Source organism: Thermobia domestica, chromosome 1, assembly GCF_964235325.1.
Source record: "Thermobia domestica chromosome 1, izTheDome1.hap1.1, whole genome shotgun sequence".
Taxonomy (NCBI): domain Eukaryota; kingdom Metazoa; phylum Arthropoda; class Insecta; order Zygentoma; family Lepismatidae; genus Thermobia; species Thermobia domestica.
In genome coordinates, this window is record NC_137454.1 from 1327140 (window position 1) to 1351333 (window position 24194).

The window sequence follows — 24194 nt, forward strand, 5'->3', positions numbered from 1 at the left end:
TCTAATTAAACTGAAGAGGGGTCGTGACTGAGAGTTGTCGCTATAGACACGGTCATTAAATTGCTTTGATGTTTCTCTTCGGAAATCCAATATGAATTAGTTAATCCTAAAACATACGTATGAAGCAAGAATTCCAAAAATTCATTTATTTTAATTTCATATTTGGCTAAATTATCATAATTACAAGATATCAAAATATAGCGACTCCCGTATCCCCTTTGCCACTTAAACTTTCACTTCAAATTAATGTGTTTAGGTTCTCATTATATGTCTAGTTGTGTTATAATGTTCGTTGTGCTTGTACTTTCCAGTTCATTGCTGTTTGTGCGTTTCAGGTACTAACAAATGTGGTGGGAGCGCTTGCAGAATGCGCGAAGGTTACAGAGAATCGCATAGCTATTCGTGCTCGTGATGCCATTGCGCCTTTGGTCAATTTGCTTTCTGAGACTAACCCTGCTCTGCTGGAGAATGTACCCAGAGTTCTTGGAGAGTGTGCGTGGGAGAAGGAAATCATGCCAGCGATAGAGAATCTCGATGGGGTACGTCTCATATGGTCGTTACTCAAGAATCCGTCCAAAAAAGTGCAGGCAAATGCTGCGTGGGCTTTGGTTCCCTGCATAGAAAATGGCAAGGTAAGGGTAAAAAAACTATAAAACTGCAAATCTTTATATTATGCATGGAAACTTTTAGGTGGGTATCGGATTAAAGTTTAATATTTCCTTTTAGCATCGAAGCTATATGAGATGGAAATCGAATCACTAAATAGATTTTGTATCTAAGGTAATTGTTGCAACTGGAAATCGAACCATGAACGATGTGCACGAAAAGCGTGCTCGTTTATGTTGTGTGTACTGAGAATAAGTATTTTGATTATTTCTCCACATATTCCTTGCACCTGCTTATAAATATGTGCTAATGGTGACCGAAAGAAACAGCATGAATGTATGAGTTCCTTTTTGGATATTCAATGACATACCAGGGTGGATTGGAAACTTTGTGGCCGAACTAGTAAGAAAGCAATTATTTTATGTTTGTATACATCAGCTGCATGGCTATTTCCGGTAGTAGTCACTGTGTAAAATTTCATTTCTCAATTTTTTCAGGTGAGGAGTTTATAAGACGCGAAGTCGGTTGAAGTGACGGAAATTTGTGACATGGAGAAAATCGAGAATGACAATGCTCACGTTCTCACGTCCCTTACATCCATGACAGAAATTCATTCCTATGGGTTCGAACTGTTGCCGCACCCTCCCTGTTCACCTGATTTGGCCCCTTCAGACTTTCACTTGTTTAGAAACCTGAAAAGGTTTTTATTTGGTGGGTCAGCGATTTTCTTCGGATGCAGAGGAGAAAAGTGCTATACTGGGATATTTTGCAGGGCTCGAGGAATGATTTTTAAAAGTGGTATAGACGCATTACCGGAGAGGTGGCGTATATGTGTCTCGGTCAAGGGGGATAACGTGGAAAAGTAAAACATAACTTATCCAAACAATTTCTGATTTCGTAGGTCAGTCCACGAACTTTTCAGTCCACCTTCGTAATTACCGTGTGTACATATCTTCTTATTTTGCTAAATAGAAAAAAATATATAAAATATATACCGACAAACCGACATTATATACTATATTAAAACGAAGTATTTAGTTAATAATAATAGTGTTGAGGAAGTAAATATATTTATAAACTTAAATGTAACCTTGGCAAGAAGTTTGTGCTGTTCTGTACGCAAGCGCTGTTGTGACTCCTCTCTGAAAATCTATTAAGAAACAAACACACACACACACAAAAATCTACTTGTTGTTGTATGAATGCGAAACGTGCGCCAATTCTCGCAATTGAGAAAGAAAATGAAGCTTGTAATTTCATGCCAGACGAATGATTAGTGAAAGTAAATGACAATAAAAAACTTGATGGAATTAAAATAGAGATTGAATCAGGGAATCCATAGCAAACCGATAGACTAGATGTTGTGCACGGTCTCATAGCCTGGATTGAAATAGGAACCCACGTTCCAGAGGTGAGGACTCTACCAGTGAACCAGCGTGCTCTTCGGAGACGAGCAGACGCTGAGAGTGTTGTAAGCAGACTGATGTGGAACATATTTATAGCGCAGAGAGAGAGGCGAATAAATCGAATGCACAACATACAACTCCAAAATATATAGCGAGTAATTAAAAATGAAAATGAAATGAAATGAAATCTTTGAGTTTTACGTCCCACGCTTATGCCGGTTAGGGTAAAGGAGACGGTGATGATGAGTAGTGAATGAAATGGTGGAATAAAGAAAGTAGGAGGAAACGGGAGAACCCCGAGGAAACCCAAGCACACGGTATTTGTCCAGCATAAAGTTCACTTGGCGGGGGCTGGGATCGAACCCGGGATCCCAAGCACCAGAGGTGAACGCTCTACCACTGAGCCACCGCGGCCCCCTAGCGAGTAATTAAGTCAAGACATCTAAGATGAGCATTATACATGAATTTCGGGAGAACGTGGGATTCATAGAATGTTGGTATGGGGAAACTATGGGGAAAGATCTTTTGGTCGGCTTGTTTTCAGTATAACGTTCGTTTGAGAAGGAAGAAAACCCAAGAGGAAGAAGATGAGGGGATAAAGAAGGATAGATCTGAGGGAGGTGGCTAATAATCCTGATTAGGTTGAGTTGGCAGAAAATAAGATGCAATGTCGGACTTGTTTCTGGGACGTTCTTCTTGTAGGCTCGTTAACCCAACTTTAATAGATAAAAAGAAGCGATTTTTCGCAGTAGATTTAGCGTCTAAAAAATAGCTTCAATCTGCTCCTTTAACCCTCCATGCAAACCAGAAGTGGTAGAAATAAACCATATCTGGTTTCAACTCTTATTAATGTCATAGAATAAAAACGGCAATAAATACGAGAATGCTTTTTTGCAATTGATTCAGCGTATTAAGAAAAGATTCCATATTCTCCTGTATTTCACTACTAAGGCAGACTAAGTAGCAGAAACTTATCTTTGGAAGCAATTCAGCCTACCGTGCCAAGTAAAACTTATGTAAGCCCTTATTCCTGTACGTCAATCGGAAATGGTGGCAATCTATAATTTCCGGTTTCATCACTGGTTACAATAGTACAGAAACGTAGTAGATTGAACGAAATGGTTTTGGAATATAGAGCTAGTACCTTAAAAATAAGTTCCATCTTTGGCTTCATTCTTCTAATGCGGACTTTCGTCAGTTTGTAGGACATGGCTCTGGTGCATGTAATGCAGCCTGTAGCTGATTAATTTGCTCCCTGAACTTTGATTCCTAAGACGAAGGAATCATTTCGTGAGATTCTTTTCCTAAATGTACCAAAGATTCTTCAAGCAATTTTCTCCTTTGTTCAAACCATCAACAGACAAGCGCTTTTAACTTCCATATCGCTGGCTATGGGTTGTATGTACATCGAAGGAGAGACGCCTTTCTATCAGTTGTAAATAAAAGTACTTTTTTCTGTTAAAAAATTCAGCACTCGTATGCTCCTATTGCACTGTGTCCATTTGTTTATATCTGGGAACGATTTTTGGATTTCGGGCCGCGGTGGCTCATCGGTAGAGCGTTCCCCTCTGGTGCTTGGGGTCTCGGGTTCAAACCCTGCTCCCGCCAAGTGAACTTTGTGTTGGACAAACACCGTGTGCGTGGGTTTTCTCGGGGTTCTCCCGTTTTCTCCCACTTTCTTCATTCCACCATTTCATTTATCTCTCATCATCACCGTCTCCTTTAGCCTAACCGGCATAACCGTGGGACGTAAAACTCAAAAATTTCATTTCATTTTTGGATTTACATTACAAACAAAACTAGATATTAGTATAAGACTTCTGTGCGAGCGCTGCGACTTAGTGTATGGTTTAAGATACCCGAAGGATCATCGATGCAGAAAAAGAAAGCCCGCAAATGGACCATATCCTTCGTCACGATTGTTGTTACCTGCCTCCTTCAACTATCCTCCCATCTTCTCGGCTAGAGGATATCCAACAAACATTGTATTTCTATACTGCATCTCAGACGTCTTATCTTCATTGTATGCATGATATTTGGAGACGAGACATATTGTGGATTTTTACGGTGTTTAACTTTCTCCACTCTGTTATGCTTATACAGAAATTCTTTAATTAATGTTCATAACTACAGCATTGAGACTTTCTTTGTTAATATTTCTCAGGATTCTGGTGAGCTGATCCGAAGCTTTGTCGGTGGCCTGGAGTTAATTGTGACGTTACTGCAATCTCAGGATTCTCACGTTCTAGCCTGTGTGTGTGCAGCCGTCTCCAAAATAGCTTTGGATATAGAAAACCTAGCCGTTCTCACGGATCATGACGTAGTAACCACGTTGTCCAATCTCATATACACGGTGAGTACTAGTATAGTTATTTTTACCTAATTTGTAAGATATTTGTAAATTTAAGAAAAAGTTAGGAAATTAAAATGAGTTAAGGGAATAAAAATTATTGAAAACTACTATATTTGTAAGTGTATGTAAGAGATAAGGCATAAGCATTCAGGAAAGCGAGAGCAAACAGTTAGATATTGATGGGCAAATTTAATAACGTTGACCATCGAATAATAGGTACCACTCAGAAAGAAAACACCGCTCTAGGACTTTTTGATTCAGCTATCGTTACAAAAATGAATTAATTTGTAACTAAAGTTTTCCGTAAAAGTTTACCAAGTTTATTGTACATTCACAAATGATCAACACATTTTAATCTAGTAAAATCTAACATCTGTGTGAAATTTCTTCAGCATGGTGTGGAAATAACATCGTCGAAATAAAGTCTCAGCAGATAAATTAGGTATATCATTAAGGTAGTAAAGGAAAATGGGTCAAGGAATTTACAGGAAAAAAAAAAAAAACTGTACAATGAACCAAAATATCATTTCAAAACGAAATGAAGAGAGGATTAGCTATAGTGAAGTAGATTGGTGTATATAAAGGGTGCGGCAGAAATAGTTAAGACGATGTAAAATGAACATAGAAAACGTAACCCGATAGATAACGTGCTCATTGTTGTTATGTTTTGTAAAGTGATTCAAAGCATTGTGTATGCATGTAGGTTTGTTCGACTGTTCGGTGCGCGTGCGCAGTATTGGAAGAATTACGTAAGTCTTCCGTCAGTAGCCATGGAGCGTTGGTCGGACAAACATCGCGCTTTCGCAGTGGAGTGTTTCTTCAAGAACAAAGACTTTGCAGCAATTACGCATCGTAAGTTTCGGAGTCATTTTAACATTGGCAGAAATGGACAAGTACCGACACGACAAACTATGCTTAATTGGGTGAAAAAGTTTCGAACTTCGTCTTCTGCAAGATCAAAGAAATCCCCAGGTCGTCAACGTTCAGTAAGAACACCAGGCAACATAGAGAGGGTTCGAGAAGCATTAATTAGAAGTCCAAGGGTTCAGCTCGTCGGCATGCTGTGTCACTTCGCATGTCAGCTAAAGTGTGTGGCGAATATTACATCAGGACCTACACTTCCACCCATTCAAAATTCAGATGATTTACAAGTTTCTCCCTGAGGTTTTTAATGATTGCGTACAATTCTGCAATACGCTGTTGCAAATGATTAATGAGAACCCAAACTTTCTACAGAGATTAATTATGTCCGACGAGGCTCATTTTCACATTGATGGGTGTGTAAAGAAGCAGAATTTCCGTTACTGGGCATCCAGATATCCATGGTTGTTGCATAAAGTGCTCCTTCATAGCCCTAAAGTAATAGTATGGTGTGGTGTTTATTTTGATGGGATTATTGGACCATACATTTTCAACGACGAGGATGGTAACACTATAACTGTCACGTGTGCTCGATATGTGGACATACTCGAAAACTTTTTACTCCCAGAACTGCGACGGCGTCGCCTTAGACAGATGTGATTCCAACAAGACGCTGCCACGTCACACACATCAATTCCATCGATCAACATTCTTGGGATGACGTTTCCAGGACGGGTTATCTCTCGTCGCGGCAATGTTCCTTGGCCTGCACGCTCGCCCGACCTATCGACATGTGGCTTCTTCCTATGGGGTTACTTGAAGCAACAAGTGTACACAACAAAACCTGCAACATTACAGAATTTGCGTGAATCCATTCAAAATGCAATCCACCAAACCCCGCTGGACATGGTTCAACGAGCTGTGAGTGCTGTGAGGCGACGTGCAGAGATCTGTTTGAATAACAATGGTGCACACCTCACCGACATAATTTTCAAGATATAGTTACCATATGTAATGCTTTTGTATGTACATTCTGGACATGTAAAACTTTTGTTCATAAAAGGTCATTTAAGTATTTAATTTGCAATAAAACATCGTCTAACTATTTCTGCCGCACCCTATATATCGATGAAAGAGGAAACAACCGATTTTTAACACACACCAGGTCCTCTGTAGATGTAAATTCTGAGTGAAAAAGTGACTAACTGGACCGTGACTCGAACCCGGGATCTCCGGCATACTATGCCGATGCGTTAACCACTACGCCACCCAGTCCGCTCCCCAGAACAGCCACTCACTCTCCACTCGGATCACGTGGCTTGTACCACAGACCACTGCTATGCTTAAACAAGCTTTGTGTCTATATACTGAGCACCTATGAAGGTTGTCATTTCATATATATACATATATATATATATATATATATATATCCATGAAAGAGGAAACAAGCCGTTTTTAACACACACCAGGTCCTTTGTGCATGTGCATTCCCATTTACAAAGCGGAAGCGGAGTGTTGGGCGTAATGGTTAACATCACGTCAGCATCGGCACGTTATGCTGAAGGTACCGGGTTCGAGTTCCCGTCCAGTCAGTCACTTTTTTACCCTCTGTAAGTTATAGTTAAAGAACATGTTTGATAACCTCAGACCGGTTCGAACTTTTCTAACTACTGTTTAAGAAAACATTATCTAAGTTTAAAATATATCTTACAGACAAAAATAAATGTAAAAGTTAGAATTAAGTAAAAAAATAAAAAATAACGAAGTTATCATCAGTTTCTTCCTAGAATTCTTTTCGAGGTAAACACGAAATCGATAGGGTAAAATTCCAAGGTCAATTTCTTTAATTTGTTTCTCCATTTTCAAATCAACGTTGACGGGGAAATCGCTGAAACATTTGAAATGATTTTTTTGAAAATAATTAGCAATGTCTTCGAGCCAGGATTTTATCATGTCACTTTCATTAAAATGCATATCCGAAGAGGGGGGGGGGGGGATTACAGTCTGTGCCCGAAATAGAGTATGTGACGACCTTCTCATGTTTAAGAGATGAATTTCGATATAGAAACAGAATAAAAATAAAGATAAAAATATATATCGGGTGTTCTAAAAATGGCGCCCACGGACCACAGAGCACACTATTCTACAAGTCATAATAAAGCAAAAAGTATATATAATTTTATAACTTTCTGATCCTTGCCTGGAGATGCGAATTGCACTATGTGGCAACGTCGCAAATAAAAAAACAGAGTAAATCTACTAATTTATCAAATAGTTGCATCGATTCTTTCCAGATCGCAGCTTAAGTCGATATAGATTGATACTAGCATCAGCTATTAGTGTAGCAATCGATTTAACTGCTTGATATAATTGTAGAGTGATGCCAATGGCCCCAAGTTAATCTGCGACGTTGCCACATTGTGAGATTTTGAATCCCCGTAGCGGCTAAAGGTGGCCCCAGAGGGTAAACTATCATATAACATTTTCCCTTTATTTTGACCTGTAAAATAGAGCTCTGTAGTCGGTGGGCGCCATTTTTAGAACAATCGGGTGTTCTAAAAAATGGCGCCCACGAAGTGCAGGACACCATTCTACCTAAGGATGTTATAAATAGAGGATCTGCCCATATGTATCGTCATCCTATTAAATCGATGAAGCCAAAAAACAACCGAGCATCGGCACGTCTGATTGGCTACTCTCGTTTCCACCATCGTCTGATTGGCTACTTTCGTTTCCGCCATGATTGTTGGTTCAAAACATTGCAATCCTATTGGACGGAGTGGGCAGAGTAGGGATGGCGAAACTGTGACGTATGGCTTCAAGATTTTGTTGTAAGAGCAGATCCTCTATTTTATAAGATCCTTGATTCTACCAACCAAAATAAAGCAAAAATTATATAATTGTATACCTTTCGGGTCCTTGTCTGGAGACGCGGATTGCATTATGTGGCAACATCGCAAATAAAGAACTATAGGTTAGAATTATCAGTCTATCAAATATAATAGTTATATCGATTTCATCTCGCGCCAAGTGAGCTTTGTGGTGAACAAACACCGTGTGCATTGGTTTCCTCGGGGTTCTCCCGTTTCTTCTCACTTTCTTCATTCCACCATTTCATTCTTTCCGTATCACCACCGTCTCCTTCAGCCTAACTGGCATAAACGTGAGACGTAAAACCTTTAGATTTTATTTCATTTCATTTTTTCTTCCCAAATGACAGATAAAATCAATAGACGTTGACACTAGCAAAAGGTATTAGCTTAACAATCAGTGGAATTGCTTGATGGAGTCATAGAGCATTGCCAATGGTTACAAGTTAATCTGCGATGTTGCCACATAGTAAAACTTTTGATTCACCATCGCGGCTAAAGGAGGCTCCGGAGAGTATATCATTATATAGCATTTTCGCTTTATTATGACCTGAAGATTTGCGCTCTGTTGTCTGTGGGCGCCATTTTTAGAACACCTAATATATATATATATATATATATATATATATATATATATATATATATATATATAATTTCACATTTGATATTTATAAAATGGGAAAAGTGAGGAAGCGTTTGAATCGTTTAAAGTGAATTTTTAAACGTAGTACTTAAGTCGTTCTGAGATTTGTATCATTCCAGTTTTGATTAAAGTGAGTTTCCGAGGAGACTGGGATGGAGGAAAGTAGTTTAAATGTTTGGCAAAGAATAATGGATGCATCATCTGAAATGCATTTTTGAACATATGTACACTCATGTCCAAAATGATTGTCGCATATCTATAACTGTCTTCTTGTAAGAATATAATTTGATAATGATTTTTCAGGGTACTTTTAATACTGATACTATGTGTATAATCGGGAAATGTATATTTGTGGTAAGTTGAATAGGCGAAGAATTATAAATACGAAAATTAGAATGAGTAAAATAAAATGTTACTAAATGGACAAGAAAGTTTTATTTTCGTTTTATTGTTCTTATTTACTGCTCTTTTGAGATGAAATTTGTCACATACATGTCTTTGCCGATTATACATATATTAACATTATAAGAAATACCGGGCGAACACATTATCAAATTATATTCCTACAACAACATATTTATAGACATGCGACAATAATTTTGGACATGAGTGTACATAGCACTTGGGTAGAGCTGAGTTTTCTATATTTCATTTTGATTAAAATAAGCATCGTAAGCTTGGAAAGGGGGTTAAAAATTTATCTTTCATGATCTAAAAGAGAAGTCCCATAAATGTATTATATATTGGATAATCATGTAAGAACTAAGTGGTGAACGAAATGTGCACAACGTATGAGTTGCTTTTAGTTATAATGGACAATATTATAGCTGAAAATTAAAATATCTTCAGAGAAGGATAAAAATTTTTCTCATTATATTCTACAGCACATCCCTGAACTTACTGTGTGTAGCAGGTATGTTTAGTTTTACGATATGTAATATATTACTTGTATAAAAATTTTGTACCTTTCCGTGTTATTTGCTCAGTGGCGGAACTATGTATTTTTAACAAGATTATTTTATCCAAAGTCATTTAAGTAGAGAATTCAATTGTAGAATTTCACTCGACACCAGTAGTCTAAAACCCGTACCATACACACTGACTCTTCGAAAGCTTCAAAAATCCATCTGGAACTAAGACAACCGAACGGTTATTAAAAAACAAAGAAAAAAAACTTTAGGTGCAAAATAAGTACCAGTAAGCCAAAAGCTTATAAGTTGTTGAGAAACGAATAAATTTTGTAAAGGTAATGGAGGTTATATCTGTAGAGCTTTCAAATTGTAAGTATTGCAAAATTTTAAGTTAGAAATTGTAAGTTAGAAATTATTGTAAGGACACTGGACAATAAATTAGTCACCCCATTCGTAATATTTTTAGTACCGGTTAACACGGTGTGAATTTTCTGTGATAGTGACTCCACAAGATGTTGCTGATAGGAGACCATTCACTTATCAATCACAAGATGTTGCTGATAGGGGAGCATTTACTTATCAATAGACACCGTAGTTCCTACAAAATACGGAGGCGTATTTCTGCATTTCACCCGCTGCACCAACTAGACATACAGATTTTTAGTTATATTTAAATATGGAGACATCGTAGACCAGACCGTGGCTACGCCAAAGGAGACGGTGATGATGAGAAATGAACGAAATTGTGGAATGAAGAAAGTGAGAGGAAACGGGAATACCCAGAGAAAACCCACGCACATAGTGTTTGTCTACCACAAAGTTCACTTGGCGCGAGCTGGGATCGAACCAAGGACTCATGCACCAGAGGTGAACGCTCTACCACTGACCCACCGCGGCCCCTACAATATTTTGAACTAGTGATTTTAAGAATATAGGATTTGACTTGGTTGATCAATTGATTCTGTTTTATAATTAACGATACAAATACAATATACATTTAATGTTTGTGAAGGCTAATTAATTAGTTAGATGGTATTGAAGGTTGTACAAATGGTGTTACATGATTTGTGAACATTATTTCTCAATGATATATGACGTTTCAGGGAGGACATGAGATGATAGGAAAAATGTGAAATACTGACGTATGTGTGTAAATTTAACAATAAGATAATACCACATGAACCCAAAGACAGACTCAATAGATCAAAGAGAATAAGATAAGAGGCATAATATGATTTAAAGAAAAAAAAATGCTAATTTAAACTCCAGAGTAGCTGTGAGCAATATGTAACATTCTACTATTTATTAATTTATTTACATATATACAGGGCATATAAAAGAGCATAGTGCGGTTTATAAAGAGTTGATTTATTTCTGACCTTACATGTGAACAATGCACACCGTTAAAAGTGATAGCTATCCAGGTTTCTCGTGCTTACTACGGATCCAGTTTCGAAGATGTCGTCACACTTCGAGAAGACTTGCGTACTCAGTTATGAGGTGTCCAGATCTGTTATCACAGTCCATCGTGAGTTTTGTGGCAGTTTAAAAACACACACTACACAAACATAATATATGCAGCTGCTAACAAAAGTTTCTGAAGACTGGATTCTTTGTATAAAGACCTCGTGTATTTCATGACAACATTGAAGGACGCCGTGAAATTCTTGCAACTCAGTGGCTGGAGAAAGTAGGAAAGGAACATGCAAAAACAGGTCGGTATTTTAAATTGCTGCATGCCTTTGCACCACCAGACAGAATGAAAAGGTATAACTTTTGCGAGGAGATACAATTAAAAATGGAGGAAAACTGTTTCGTAGAAGAATATCTTCTGCGATGAAGCTACATTCCACATAAGTAGCAAGATGAACAGATACAATGTCCGTATATAAGGAACCGAGCATTCATATGCACAGATGTGGCGCCGCGTAGCGTAGTCGCTAACACGTCTTTGGTGCAAGCGGTCCCGGGTTCGATTCCCGGTGGGGACAAAAGTGTAAAAGCTTTTTCAGACCAGCCATCCTGAATGAGGTTTTTTTGGGTTTTCCTCATTCAGACTAGGCAATTGCTGGGATCGTAAATAACATATAGGAACGTACCTTCATCCCCTTTCCCCGGATAGTGTGATTGCCGAGGGACGTCATCCCTCATACGCGACGGGCTAACATGGCCATAGATGCCGAAAGCTCAGAAATCTTATTCCTAATCCTAATCCCATATGCACAGAGTGAGCACCAGCGAGTTTCCCGGAAGTCACTTTTGTGAGCGGTGTTCCAGCAGAAACTGCACGCTCCATTATTTTCACTAAAATAAATGTAACTGGCGACTGGTTTTTGGAATAGGAAATCTGGTTCTTACCCCAACTGAATACCAATTATGATAATTGCATCCTAGAACTGAACGGAGTTACCCCGATTGGCACAAGAAGACACAAGCGCCACTCATTCTTGTTCTTCCATTGCCTTGGAAGCAGAGGAGATAACAGTTTTCTCCTTAGCCAATCCGTTCGTCACTTGTTTCTGTGGGGACTCGTTAAAGGTAGCGTCGTCCGTGCAGAGACTTCATGATCGAATAACGCATGACATTACAACGGACACTATACAACGCCGAGTTTGGGATGAATTTGCTCATTGTGTGGATATGTATCGTTTGGCCCTGGGTGCACACACTGAAGGATTGTAATTACCTTATGAGAAATTTGGACAATTGCTGCTGTTGGCGGTGTATGTTGTTCTCATGTACGATGAGAAATATTTTTTTTTTATTTGTTATGAAACATACGAGGGGGTATCCAAAAGTTTTAATTATCGTAGTAAAAAAAATCAGAATACAGGGATTGTTGTGATTTGAAGTCGTTAACCCCTCTCTATGTAATCACCACCCAGATTTACACATTTCTCCCAGCGTTGCTTCAGTTTACGTATACCGTCATTGTAGAAGTTTGCACATTGTGTTTTTAAAAACTCTTCCACCTCATGAATGAAGTCATCTGTGTTGTCAAAATGGCGACCACGCAACGGATTCTTCATTTGGGGAAACAAGGCAAAGTCACTGGGTGCGAATGCGGGGCAATAAGGTGGATTCTTCAATACCTGAAAGCCACATGCTCTTGCTTTCTTGACAGCAACTTGTGCTTCTGAAAAGGTGTCAGCAAACGAGGAACCCAGTGCACAGATACCTTAGACATGTGATGTTCGTCATGGATAATTTTCCACGCACTATCATAACTGAGATCCGTCTTATTGGATGGTTACACATCTGTCTTCGAGGATTAAAGACTCCACTTTCTTCATCATGGCAAGATCATCCTTGATTGAGGGTCTCCCCGCTTTTGGCTCGTCTGTGAGAGACATGTGACCACTTCGAAAGTTCTGCTTCCGCCTCACAACCATGTCATGTGATGGGATTTCATCCCCATAGACAGCTTTCATTTCGTCGTGGATTTGGCGTGCGTTGTTGCCCTTCAAATGCATACTTGTGCAAATATCAAATGGAGTAAGTTTATGACACTGCGGGCTTCAATTTTGTTCGTCATGCAGGTTGATGTCTTTTACAAGCTGTGGAAAGAAAAATACTTTAGACACATATTTGATATTTGCACAAGTATGCATAGAAATGACACTGATTATGCAAAAAAAAGTTCGATGTAAATATTTGTATAACTTTTTTATGATAATTAAAACTTGGATACTCCCTCGTAATTTGTTATTTTTTCTATATATCAATATAAGTTTTAAACTTTTGTCTAGGTGTGTATTTCGTTAATATCAACATTTGTGTAGGCCATACATATTTATTAATAGTTCATCTGACACGAGTTAAATTTACACACATACATGATCAAAGCGAATAAAAGAATTGCATAATGGTTCCGCCACTGATTGTATATGAAAATATTGTTAATGAGTGTTAAATGTTAGGTAGAGGTTAAGGAAGGCAGATGGAGAAAGAGAAAGAACTTGGACAATCAGAGCCTTTCATCAGAACCACTTGAGCAAGGGAGCAACGAGGTTGGACAACTTTATCCCTTCTTTATTTGTTCCTCTTGCATCTACTACGAGCACTCACTTTTACTACGTCTCCTTACATATAACTTTACATCATTTGCATGCCTAAAAAGCTTTTCATACAAAATATTCAATTAAATACAATTTTAGATTACTTTAACAAAACAGGCAACAGGATAACAAACATTTGGAGTGTATAAAAGCCGTGCAAAAGTTATGTTATACCAAATTTGTCGGTTAAAAAAAAAAAAAAAAAGTATATATTTCGTTCTACCTAACGTATTGTGCATTATTGTATAGCACTTTTTTTTCTTTCTTCCAAATCTGTTCTACAGAGTCCGCCAGAAAAATGTATACACTCTTTGTCATCCTGTTCTGAAATTTAAGTATGTTGTAGTATGATTTTTTACCCAACAGATGTCGGCATTGTTTTCAGTTAAATGGCCATTACTTGGGAGGCTGGAGAACATTCGCCAGAAGATCAAGAGACATGTGCATCGGTCTCCATTAATACATTGATCACTGTAGCTGCAACGACCGCTCGTCGTTCCATGCGCCTCAAACTTGTCAACAATGCGTTTTATTGTTAGGCGGGTTGATGGTTCAGTACAACTCACCTCTCCACTGGGACTGCACTTCCATGATATTCCCAAACGTAATAAAACACTTCAAAACGTACTTACGCTGTTCAAACGTCGTGTGTGCTCCTGCCATTTTCTTATCTCACTAACCGTGCAGACAGTACCGACATCTGTTGAGCGAAAAACCGTACTACAACATAATTTTAACTGAAAACAATTGACAATGCCGACATCTGTTGGGTGAAAAACCATACTACAACATATTTAAATTTCAGAACTGTCAGTGTCAGTATCCTGATACAGGATGACAAAGACTGAATACATTTTTCTGGCGGACTCTGTATTTGCTCCGACCGTCGTAAGTCCACTCCCTTGGTAGTGAGTACATTGTAATAAATGACTCCATGAAATTCATATTTCTTACAATAAACTATACGTTCCTTAAGTCATTCTCTTACTAAGTCGAAAAGTGTCATAATTCTTTAAATGATTTCCCTAACCAATCTGTCAGCCTTCTCCGTAATAAAACAAGTACTACCAGTACAGATGGTACGTTAGATACAGATATTGGAACTTTAGATTTAAAAAAAAAATGGACACCAAAATAAACAATAAACAAGAATTTTAGTTAAATACTACTGCTGAGCAAAACTATATATTTTCATTAAAATTCAACACATTTTACAGTTTCACCAACTAACTCTTTGGCTTCATCAGACACTATGTGATACAGGATACTGTACAATCGTATATACATACAACAGCTAAGATATCTTTCTTCTGATTGGCTACTGTCAGCAGCAAATCCCTTTCAATTATACTTATTTGAAAATCTCTATATAGATGCATTCTATTGTTGCTAATTACATAAAATGACGATCTTAACTCTGATTTAGAATAAAGAATTTTAGAAATGATCAAAAGATTGCGATCTTGGCCAATAGTTAGTTTTTGGATAAGGGACCACAAAATTTTTGACCGGTCCCTAAATCGAGTTTTCTTATTTTCTACGGAATAAGCACATTATACCGAATTAAGTGATAGTTTGGGTTTGGCTACATTATATGTAGTTCTCCAGATATAAGGCCTACAAGAAAATTTTTGTTGAAATATATTGGATCTTTTGATTCAAAAATCAAATGAAGAGAAGTGTAAGAATAAAATAGTATATCAAAACAAGTAGCAAACCGTTTCATAAAAATAACAATTTCAAAATATATGGAGCGATCAAAATATTGTTTTTACAATTAGATCTGTATTTTATTTATTTATTTACTCTCTTTTTAATCATGCATTAGTAACATCATTCCTTGTCTTTCCTAGTTTGTTAGCGAAAATATTTGAGTGTATAAGAACTAATAGTTATTCGAAGTAAGTAGAAGAAAATACTTTAAGGTACTCATAGTTTATTGTAATTTGATTGACTCTCAACATTTAATATATAATGGATTCTGATTTCTTATCATCTGTATTCTTGGCTGAAACATATGTCAATTAAAGTAACAAATTTTGTACGGTTTTTAAACACCCCAGATGGTTTGTTCCTATACTCAGCTACTTTAAGAAGTTTTCATTTTTTTTTTTTCTTTTCTATTTTGCTTTTAAAGATTAATGCCAACTTTGTTTCACCTAAGTATCTTCTGTATTAAGTTTTGAAGTAAAAACTGAGAAGTTTAAAAGAAAATAATTGTCATAAAAATAAAGAATTAAAACTGTAGACAGCCGTAGTATTGATTCTCGAGGTTGGTGATGCCGCTTTCCAATTGAAAGTTTCAAAAACAAAGGCACTGGCACGACACTTAAATTATTCATTACAACTCAATTGAAATGTGAAATGTTTCAGAGAAATTCTGACATCTTTCTGAGAATTGTTATGAACCTGTGCCTTCTCCACTGACGCATTTCTGTATTATTGATTTTTATATTAGGTGGGTGCGAATGAAGTGTTCAGCTTTGACGTCTGGTGGAAAACACACCTCACCAATACAACACAGGAATGAACTAAGGTTTTAACAAAAGAGACACTGACCAAAGCTTAAAACTTTACTTTATTTTAAATTATAATTTGTAACTGTTTCGGATATCTAGCATATCCTTCTTCAGACACGAAACAGTTACAAATTATAATTTAAAATAAAGTAAAGTTTTAAGCTTTGGTCAGTGTCTCTTTTGTTAAAACAATTAATCCAAAGCCATAAATAGTCTTACTATCAAACTAAGGTTGCGCGTTTAACATCATAACAGTCTACACACATCCAGCAAACAGACTGAGGTACTCAGACAGTCAGGAGGCAGTGCGTTGTTGAACAGGATCGGATGAAATAAAACATGGAAAACCTACAATGGCAATTGAAGTTCATTTATGAGTTCAAACTGGGACATACTGTGCAGCAACCGCAAAAACATACACAGTGTATTTGGGCTAGGAGTGGTGAATGAATGTAACATTCACCGTTGGTTAGTTAAATTTAATTCCAGTGACACAGCATTGCAAAATGAACCCGTAGTCATTGACCAAAATCATGTTCCGATGAGCTTCTCGGGAATATTGTGGAAGCAGATCCTCGGAAAAGTGTTGATGATATTGCAAACGAGATAGGCGTTCACCATATCACTGTAGTTCGACATTTGCTTCAGTCGTTAGGGTGTAAATGGGATCATGGTGACATATGAATTGACACTGACCAATATGATTTTGATTTGATTTGATTTTGAGTTTAGGGTCCCTTTCCTCAGCGAGGCTGTCATTGACCTAGAAGCGTAACGTGGCATCCAAACCACATGAGCTTCCGTCGGAAATCGAACGTGGGTCTCCCACGTCAAACGCGTATACGCTAACCGCTTAGCCACGAAAGAGCTCTCTGACCAACAAAACTGTATTCTGGAAGTGCAGTTCTCTGAGTGTAAGAAATAACTGGGAAAGTTTCCTGCATCGGATTGTCACTTCGGATGAAAAATGTTCAGTATTGTGAATATTGAAAGTAGTTGGTTGGACTGGAATTTAGCATCCCTTCAGCACTGAGGTTATGTGAGACGTGGACTTACGGTTTAACATGGGGTCCAAAACACCTAAGGTCCAACTCTACATCACAAACTTTTCATTTCATTTGTGTTACTTTTACTACAATACATGGAAGTCCGTCGAGATCGTAATATTGCAAATTATGGATGCGTTAAAATATCAAATAATATCTTCGACAAATACTTTCGATAAAGCGGGTACGTTCAAATACCTAGGATCAATATGAACAGACGAAAGCCATATTCACGAAGAAATTAAATGTCAACTAAAAGCAGGAAATTCGTGTTATTATTCAGCTCAAAACCTTTTATCATCGCGAATTCTGTCGAGGAATTTGAAACTTAAAATATATAAAACTATAATCATGCCGGAAGAACCGCAGACTGAAAGTATTTGAGAGCAAGATCCTGAAAAGAATATTCAGACCTAAGAGTAGCGGGAATGGCGGAAACTTCATAGCGAGGAACTATATAAATTATACGGTTTACCAAACATTGTCAGGGTCATCAAAACTAGGATGCCTAGATGGGCACGTCATGTAGCCAGAATGGAAGAAAGTAGGAACACTTTCAAAGTTTTAACTGGAAATACAAACGGAAAACGACCATTAGGAAGATCTAGGCGCAAATGGGAGATTAATATTAAGATGGATCTCGCAGAGATAGGAATACAAAGTAGAAACTGGATCGAGTTGACTAAGGATAGAAGTCAATGGAGAGCTTTTGTGAACGGGGCATTGAACCTCCAGGTTTCATAGACTGTCGAGTTAGTTAGTTATTACTTTTACATCTGTTCATGTTCTACTTATTTAGGCACCTCTTGATTATCAAAACGTTGAATCGAGCTGTCTATAGTTTCAATTTAATTGCATGATGTCAACTTTGATTTGACAGAAACTCAGTCGCTTGGAAGAAATTTGACAACAGAGTTTAAAATATTTTAAAGTCGCTTTATATTCTCTGCTTATTTTTTTAAAAAATTTCATTATAACGATATTTATAAGCTTATTATTATAATGTACTTACTTCTTAATCATTTTTAATTGTGAGAAACAGACTGATTAATTTTTGTATACTAATCTAAGTTTCGTTTTATTTCCGATTTAATTTGATGATTTCCCTCTTGTTTTTGTAAAGATTTACTGATGCAGTTCATACAGTATACTTAGTCTTTCATCAATATTTTTGGAAATATAAGAATATTACTGCAGTAAATATGGAAGGCAACTAGAAATTACCACAGTATCTTCCCTAGTTTTCCCCAAAAAGAAAGAGTAAGACAAATTTGAATAGTTGTTGCTCAAGACCAAGCCAGCTTTTGGCAATACGAATAATAGGAAAGCAGTTTGGATTAGTAGTATATTTACTCGAGTTAATTGAAAACTTGCAGGAAGAAGGGAAGAAAGAAATATCTCGATGCCCTTTATGTCATTTAGAGGCTGATATTTGAACTGTGGTAGAAGTTGTAGAAGTTGTATTCCTTCTTGATCCAACTCTATTTAAGTTAATTGCCTGTAGTAATCTTCGCCAGAAATTCAAGTTATCTTTTTGTTAAAGGAAACTCGTCTTAATAATGTCAAGTGTGGCGAAGAATGTCAACCGAACTTGAGATATTGTAATGAAAATGCTGAAGAAAGTTGGGATGGGATGGAAGAGTTGGAGACTAGTAAGGAACGTGCATAAACCAGTATGCAAATTAGACTAGGTGAAAGAAATGACAGAGGATCCCATACGACTGTGGCATTTGATCAACGTTATTCAATGTCTATTCAGAAGAGATTGTGAAGAAGAGTCTTTATAGTGAAGACAGATTTTAATTGAAGGGTTAAATATATTCGCGTTAGAGCTGATGCCTAGAACTCTTATAGCGGACTCTGATATGAACATCAAGAGGGCAATAGAGAACTTCAGGCAGAGCTGTAAAGGATAAGTGTTAAAAAGACTAACAATGGGAGAAGTGGTCATTCAAAGGAACTAAAACAGGTGACTAGCTTTCGATTGGATTGTCCCGTGTAGCAGCGAGGCAATATGAGACGTGGACCTAGAACTTAACGTGGGATTCGAACTACATGAGCTCCCGCCGGGAATCGAACTCGGGCCTCCCACGACAAAGGCGCATATGTTAACCGCTTAGTCATGATGGAGTTCCGTGAGTAGTTTTAGATTCTGGAACAGTATTATTAGTGAAATTATGAAATTTAAATGACAAATAAAACAAATATGAAAGAAAAAATATGTCAAACTACGAAATGTATCGTAAGGAGTTTTATTATACAAGCTGAAGCATAGCTGTTGCACACGAATCATATGAATAAGGGAAAAAATTATAAAAGCGTTGTAAATGTGGATATGGAGAAGAATATATGAAACGACAAACCAATACCGAAGCATTAGCGAAAGTTGGTGAAAGAATAACAATCGACCAAATAGGTAAAAGGGTAAAGAAAACTGTTGAAGAATTTATTTGAGATCAAAATGTTCTCTTACGAATGTAGTAGAAGATATTATCAAAGGTAGAATGGAATTGATGAACGATCTTAGGGAGGATAATTCTTGTGTCAAAATGATGATGATAAGCTTCTAAGAGTTCTCATATTTATAGATTTTTCTGATGATTTTCTTTCCTATTTCACCTTGTTTTAAGTCAGTGAACTTACTATTAGACAAAGCCACGGTGGTGATTTGGAGCCAAGATATTGTGAACAGAATTGCATCTGAAAACTGTTAGATCTAACGTAGAGCTGATGTAGTGTTAGTAGCAACAATAAATGAAAGCAAAGTAACTACTATTAGGAAGATCTAGGCGCAAATAGGAGGACAGTTAGTAAGATGGATCTCGCAGAAATAGGAATACAGAGTAAAAACTGGATCCAGTTGGCTAAGAACAGAAGTCAATGGAGAGCTCTTGCGGACGCGGCATTCAATCTCCGGATCCCATAGGCCATGGAGTTAGAGTTGGTTAAGTCAAAGTAAATAAAAATCAGCATATGTATAGGGTGATACAGAGTTACTATGAAAATTAATCCTAATTTTGAGAGTTTTTGTCAATAAATTCTCTTAGAAAATAAATAGAATGTGTGAATGAATGCGTAGAAGCATTTATATTGTTCTAATAATGTTACTCTCTAAAAATAGTTTAGTAACCACAGAGGTGCAGTTATATTTTCTAGAAAATGTCCTGCATTAGCCAATAAAAAATTATTGTCCCCTATACTTAATATAAAATAAATAAAAACTGCAACTCCAGCTTAAAAACAAAGTAGTGAATATTCGCTAAAACGAATTTAATTTGTATAAAACCACTTAAATACTTCACAATTGTATGCAGAGTGTCCCCAAAGTAATAGCGAAAAATAAAACCACAAATTTCTGTCACCAAAACAAGAAATCTATGAAGTATCTAAATTTTATTCTATTACATTTGATCATATATATTTATCAAAACTAAAAAACTGAATTAACTAGAAATAAAGCAGAACACACAAACTGCACGGCTAACAGTGCTTTCTCTTTGCTTTAAAATCGAAGCTAAAATATGCAAATTTACTGCTTGAAAAGCTTTATCTTTATTGGCAAGACCTGCAATAAAAATTTTAGATAATATTTCTTATTATTGGCTGTTTTTAAATGCTTTAAACTGCATGGTTCTTTAAAGCGGATATGCACCTTCAATTTGTGAAATTAATGCATTACTTGATAATTTGTTCAAATTTAATTTCTTACTATTTATGTTAAGAAGATTAAACTTTTTAATAATGATAGTTATTAATCTCTTAATAAAACATTCTGTTTTTTATGCCTTAGCTTGTATACAGGGTTAGCATAAATGATTCATTTGTTTAGAAAAGGCTATATTTTCAAAAATAATACACGTACACATATGAAATATATATAAAAAGAACCAAAAACTCACCAAGTTTGTACTGTGTGGCAGCACGAGTCCATTATCTTTCCGATCAAGTGTGGCAGTACGAGATTAGTACCTGTCCGAAGTGAAGGGAAAGCAAGAAAAAAGTTTTTGTATGCTTGAATATGCCAGATATTTCTCTGTTATAGCTGTGCAACGTGCTTTCAGAAGAGAGTATGCAAAAGAACCGCTATGTAAACAAAGCATTTTGCAGTGGAATCGGCAATTCAAGGTCACTGGTTATTTGTGTAAAGGGAAAAGCACCTGGCCTCCCAGATCTCCTGATTTAACGCCTTGCGACTTCTTCCTCTGGGGTTGCGTTAAGGACGTTGTTTACGTACCCCTACTACCGCAATCCTTAGTGGAGCTCATAGAACGCATCAGTGTTGCAGTGCAGACAATTGATAGGACTATGTTACGAAATGTAAAGAATGAGCTCGAGTATCGTCTGGACGTGTGTCGTGTCACCAATAGGCAGGGCCGGCCTTAGGAGGTGCGGGGCCCGATTGGGAACATTTTGCGGGGCCCTAGGTTCACAACTAACTAGTAGAGATTGTATACTTGGCCTAATTTGACCTTGAGAATCCCCTTAAACTGGTTAGTTGTTAAGCGTATGATGGTTATAGGACACATTGATCGACTCCTTGTGGAGTCTATGGGTGTATTACCTGTATTGCAATATATTGTTGTGTGTACTTGGCAACCAACAGTAGCAGAGCTTCTTAACGGTACCATAGAAACTTGCTCGAAGGCGCCGCAAGCATTGAGGGCCCCGTTAGCAGAATGACAGGCATTAGTAGCAAAATTTAGTCATAAGGACCATAACACACTTGTTTCCTCTGGGTCTAATATGCTGTTAAAATGGCACTGAAGAGTAGATTAGACTGTACAGTAGAGTAGACGGCACTAACGCGGGGCCCGATTGGGAGCAATCGGTCCAATCGGCTTAAGGCCGGCCCTGCCAATAGGGCACATATATTTTTGAACATTTATAGAAGATGTGTAAACTTGGTGAGTTTATGGTTCTTTTCACATATCTTTCATGTGTGTACATGTAATACTTTTGAAAATTTAGTCTTTTCAAAACGAATGTGCTAACTCTGTATATTATCGTTCCTAACTGAATTGGAAAGACCATACCTTTTCTGCGTTGGATTTTTCGGTATATGAAAGTTGTCTTTTGAAGTAAAAGGGCAAGGCTTGAGAACCATGAAAACTGATTTTAAAAAAAATGAAAAATTGAACTCTTTAGTTTAATGTCTCACATTATGCTCTGTATGGTAAAGTAAACCGTTGATCCATCCAAGTGAGTGAGGTGAAAAAAAATAATGAAACGACTGACTGGTAGGAACAGAAGTATTTTAGAAAAACATGTGCACGATGTAGTTCACTGATCATAGTCAAGATCAGTGTTCCTCAATCTATTTCTATTCGCAGCACAGCCGAAATTGTTCATGACTCAACATATTGCACGCCAAACTGTTATTTTCCTCGAAACAGTATTATACTGCGATTCCCCAGATCCCGCATTTATTCGACTTACGGTTTCGAACCTCTTAAACCCACAATTCTATGGAATTGCAAGTTTCTTTTTCTATTTCAACTATCTAAAAGATAAGATTTTGTATCCCAAGAAAACGCCCATTTAAATAACGTAGGAATTTCTTCATCCCACCTTTAGACCCCTTAAAAACTAAAATTATTCACTTTTGGCAATTTTTCTGTGAATTAGTACCGGAAGGCTATAATCATGTCAAATTTCATCGTTCTGATTCTGGTGGAAGTGCCTAAACATTTTGGGGTGAAGATGTCCCACATAAATAACATAGAAAAGATTGTTCAGTTCCCTATAAAACCACTTCAAAGTTGGAGATTTTTATTTTTGGCCATTTAGTTAGGTAACGGTAATGAAAACGTACAAGCATACCGAATTAAATCCAATTCCAAGTACCATTATAGGTCCAAAAAAGCCCATTTAAATAACATGGGGAATTTCTTCATCGCCCCTATAGACCCCTAAAAATTTAAAATATTCATTTTTATCAATTTTCCTGTAGGTTAGTCCCGAGAAGCTGCAATCATTCTAAGTACCTAAGTACCTAAAACATGAGATTATAGTAATTCTCGCCCCAGGCGTTTACAACCCACGCAATGGCCATGACAAGAAGTACACGTTATTTTATGTCAGTTCATGTAGTTTTATATAGAGTTAGGATTAGGATATTTTATTTAATATAAAGTTACTGCTATTATTACTAAACAGAAACCGAAACGTGCATTTATTAATTTGTCAACATGGATTAACATTTATTATGAGAGAGAAGTGCAACGGATGTAAGCTCCACATTTGAAGTTGTTCCTATTATAGAAAATACATTTTTCTATTACAATACTATTAAACTAAATAATTCTATTTATTTCTTCAGTGTTAAATTTATGCCTGCTGAACTGGACACATGCAGCTGATCCGTGGAGAAATCGTTGACAATACAAGTCTCATTGCTTCATCGACCAAAATTTGAATATTTCCCTCTTCGATGTTTTAATTTTAATTACTGTCGAGAGACCCGTTCACACAAATATAGTTGAAAATCAAATCGGTGATTACTTGTGTCAGCAGAGAGAGGAATCTTTGAAATTTCATTAGCACTTTTTGAAGCCAGGACTGTTTTCACCATCTGTTTATGAGAAGCATGATCAACGTTTCAGCTATAAATAAAATCAATAACTCGAAACTTAATTTCTTACCATAGGTAAAAGTTCGTTGCCGGAGCACATCGGTTGCGGAATACTGACCTAGATCGAAATAGAATCTTTCGCATAAGAGATGAGTGTTTTACCACTGCCATCAGGGTTCTCTTCTTATTTCCGAGCCACGATCATTGTTTTTTGATTTACAGAAACAGAAGTTCAAGCACAAGAATAATTTTAGGTTGGAAACAATCAAAATAGATTAATGTATACATTTCCTTAATTAGTATTTTACAGTTGATCCATATTCTTGAAGTGGTAGCTTACTTGCAAAGCA

General features: G+C 37.0%; 1 protein-coding gene and 1 non-coding gene across 4 annotated transcripts in view; one reads left to right on the forward strand and one right to left on the reverse strand.

Annotated features, from left to right (window-relative positions):
• Window positions 1–24194, forward strand: part of gudu (Armadillo repeat-containing protein gudu) — a 71677-nt gene that overhangs the window by 41867 nt on the left and 5616 nt on the right. For 2 of the 3 annotated variants that reach the window (XM_081754375.1, XM_081754373.1), the window contains exons 8-9: window positions 336–632; window positions 4177–4365. In XM_081754375.1, the coding sequence (XP_081610501.1) occupies window positions 336–632; window positions 4177–4365 (486 nt within the window). Of the gene's footprint in view, window positions 1–335; window positions 633–4176; window positions 4366–13570; window positions 13661–24194 lie in introns of all 3 variants that reach the window. The other variant, XM_081754372.1, reaches the window with a different exon arrangement.
• On the reverse strand, window positions 6429–6501 carry TRNAT-AGU (transfer RNA threonine (anticodon AGU)). The gene has a single exon. It is a non-coding gene; the product is annotated as a tRNA-Thr (tRNA).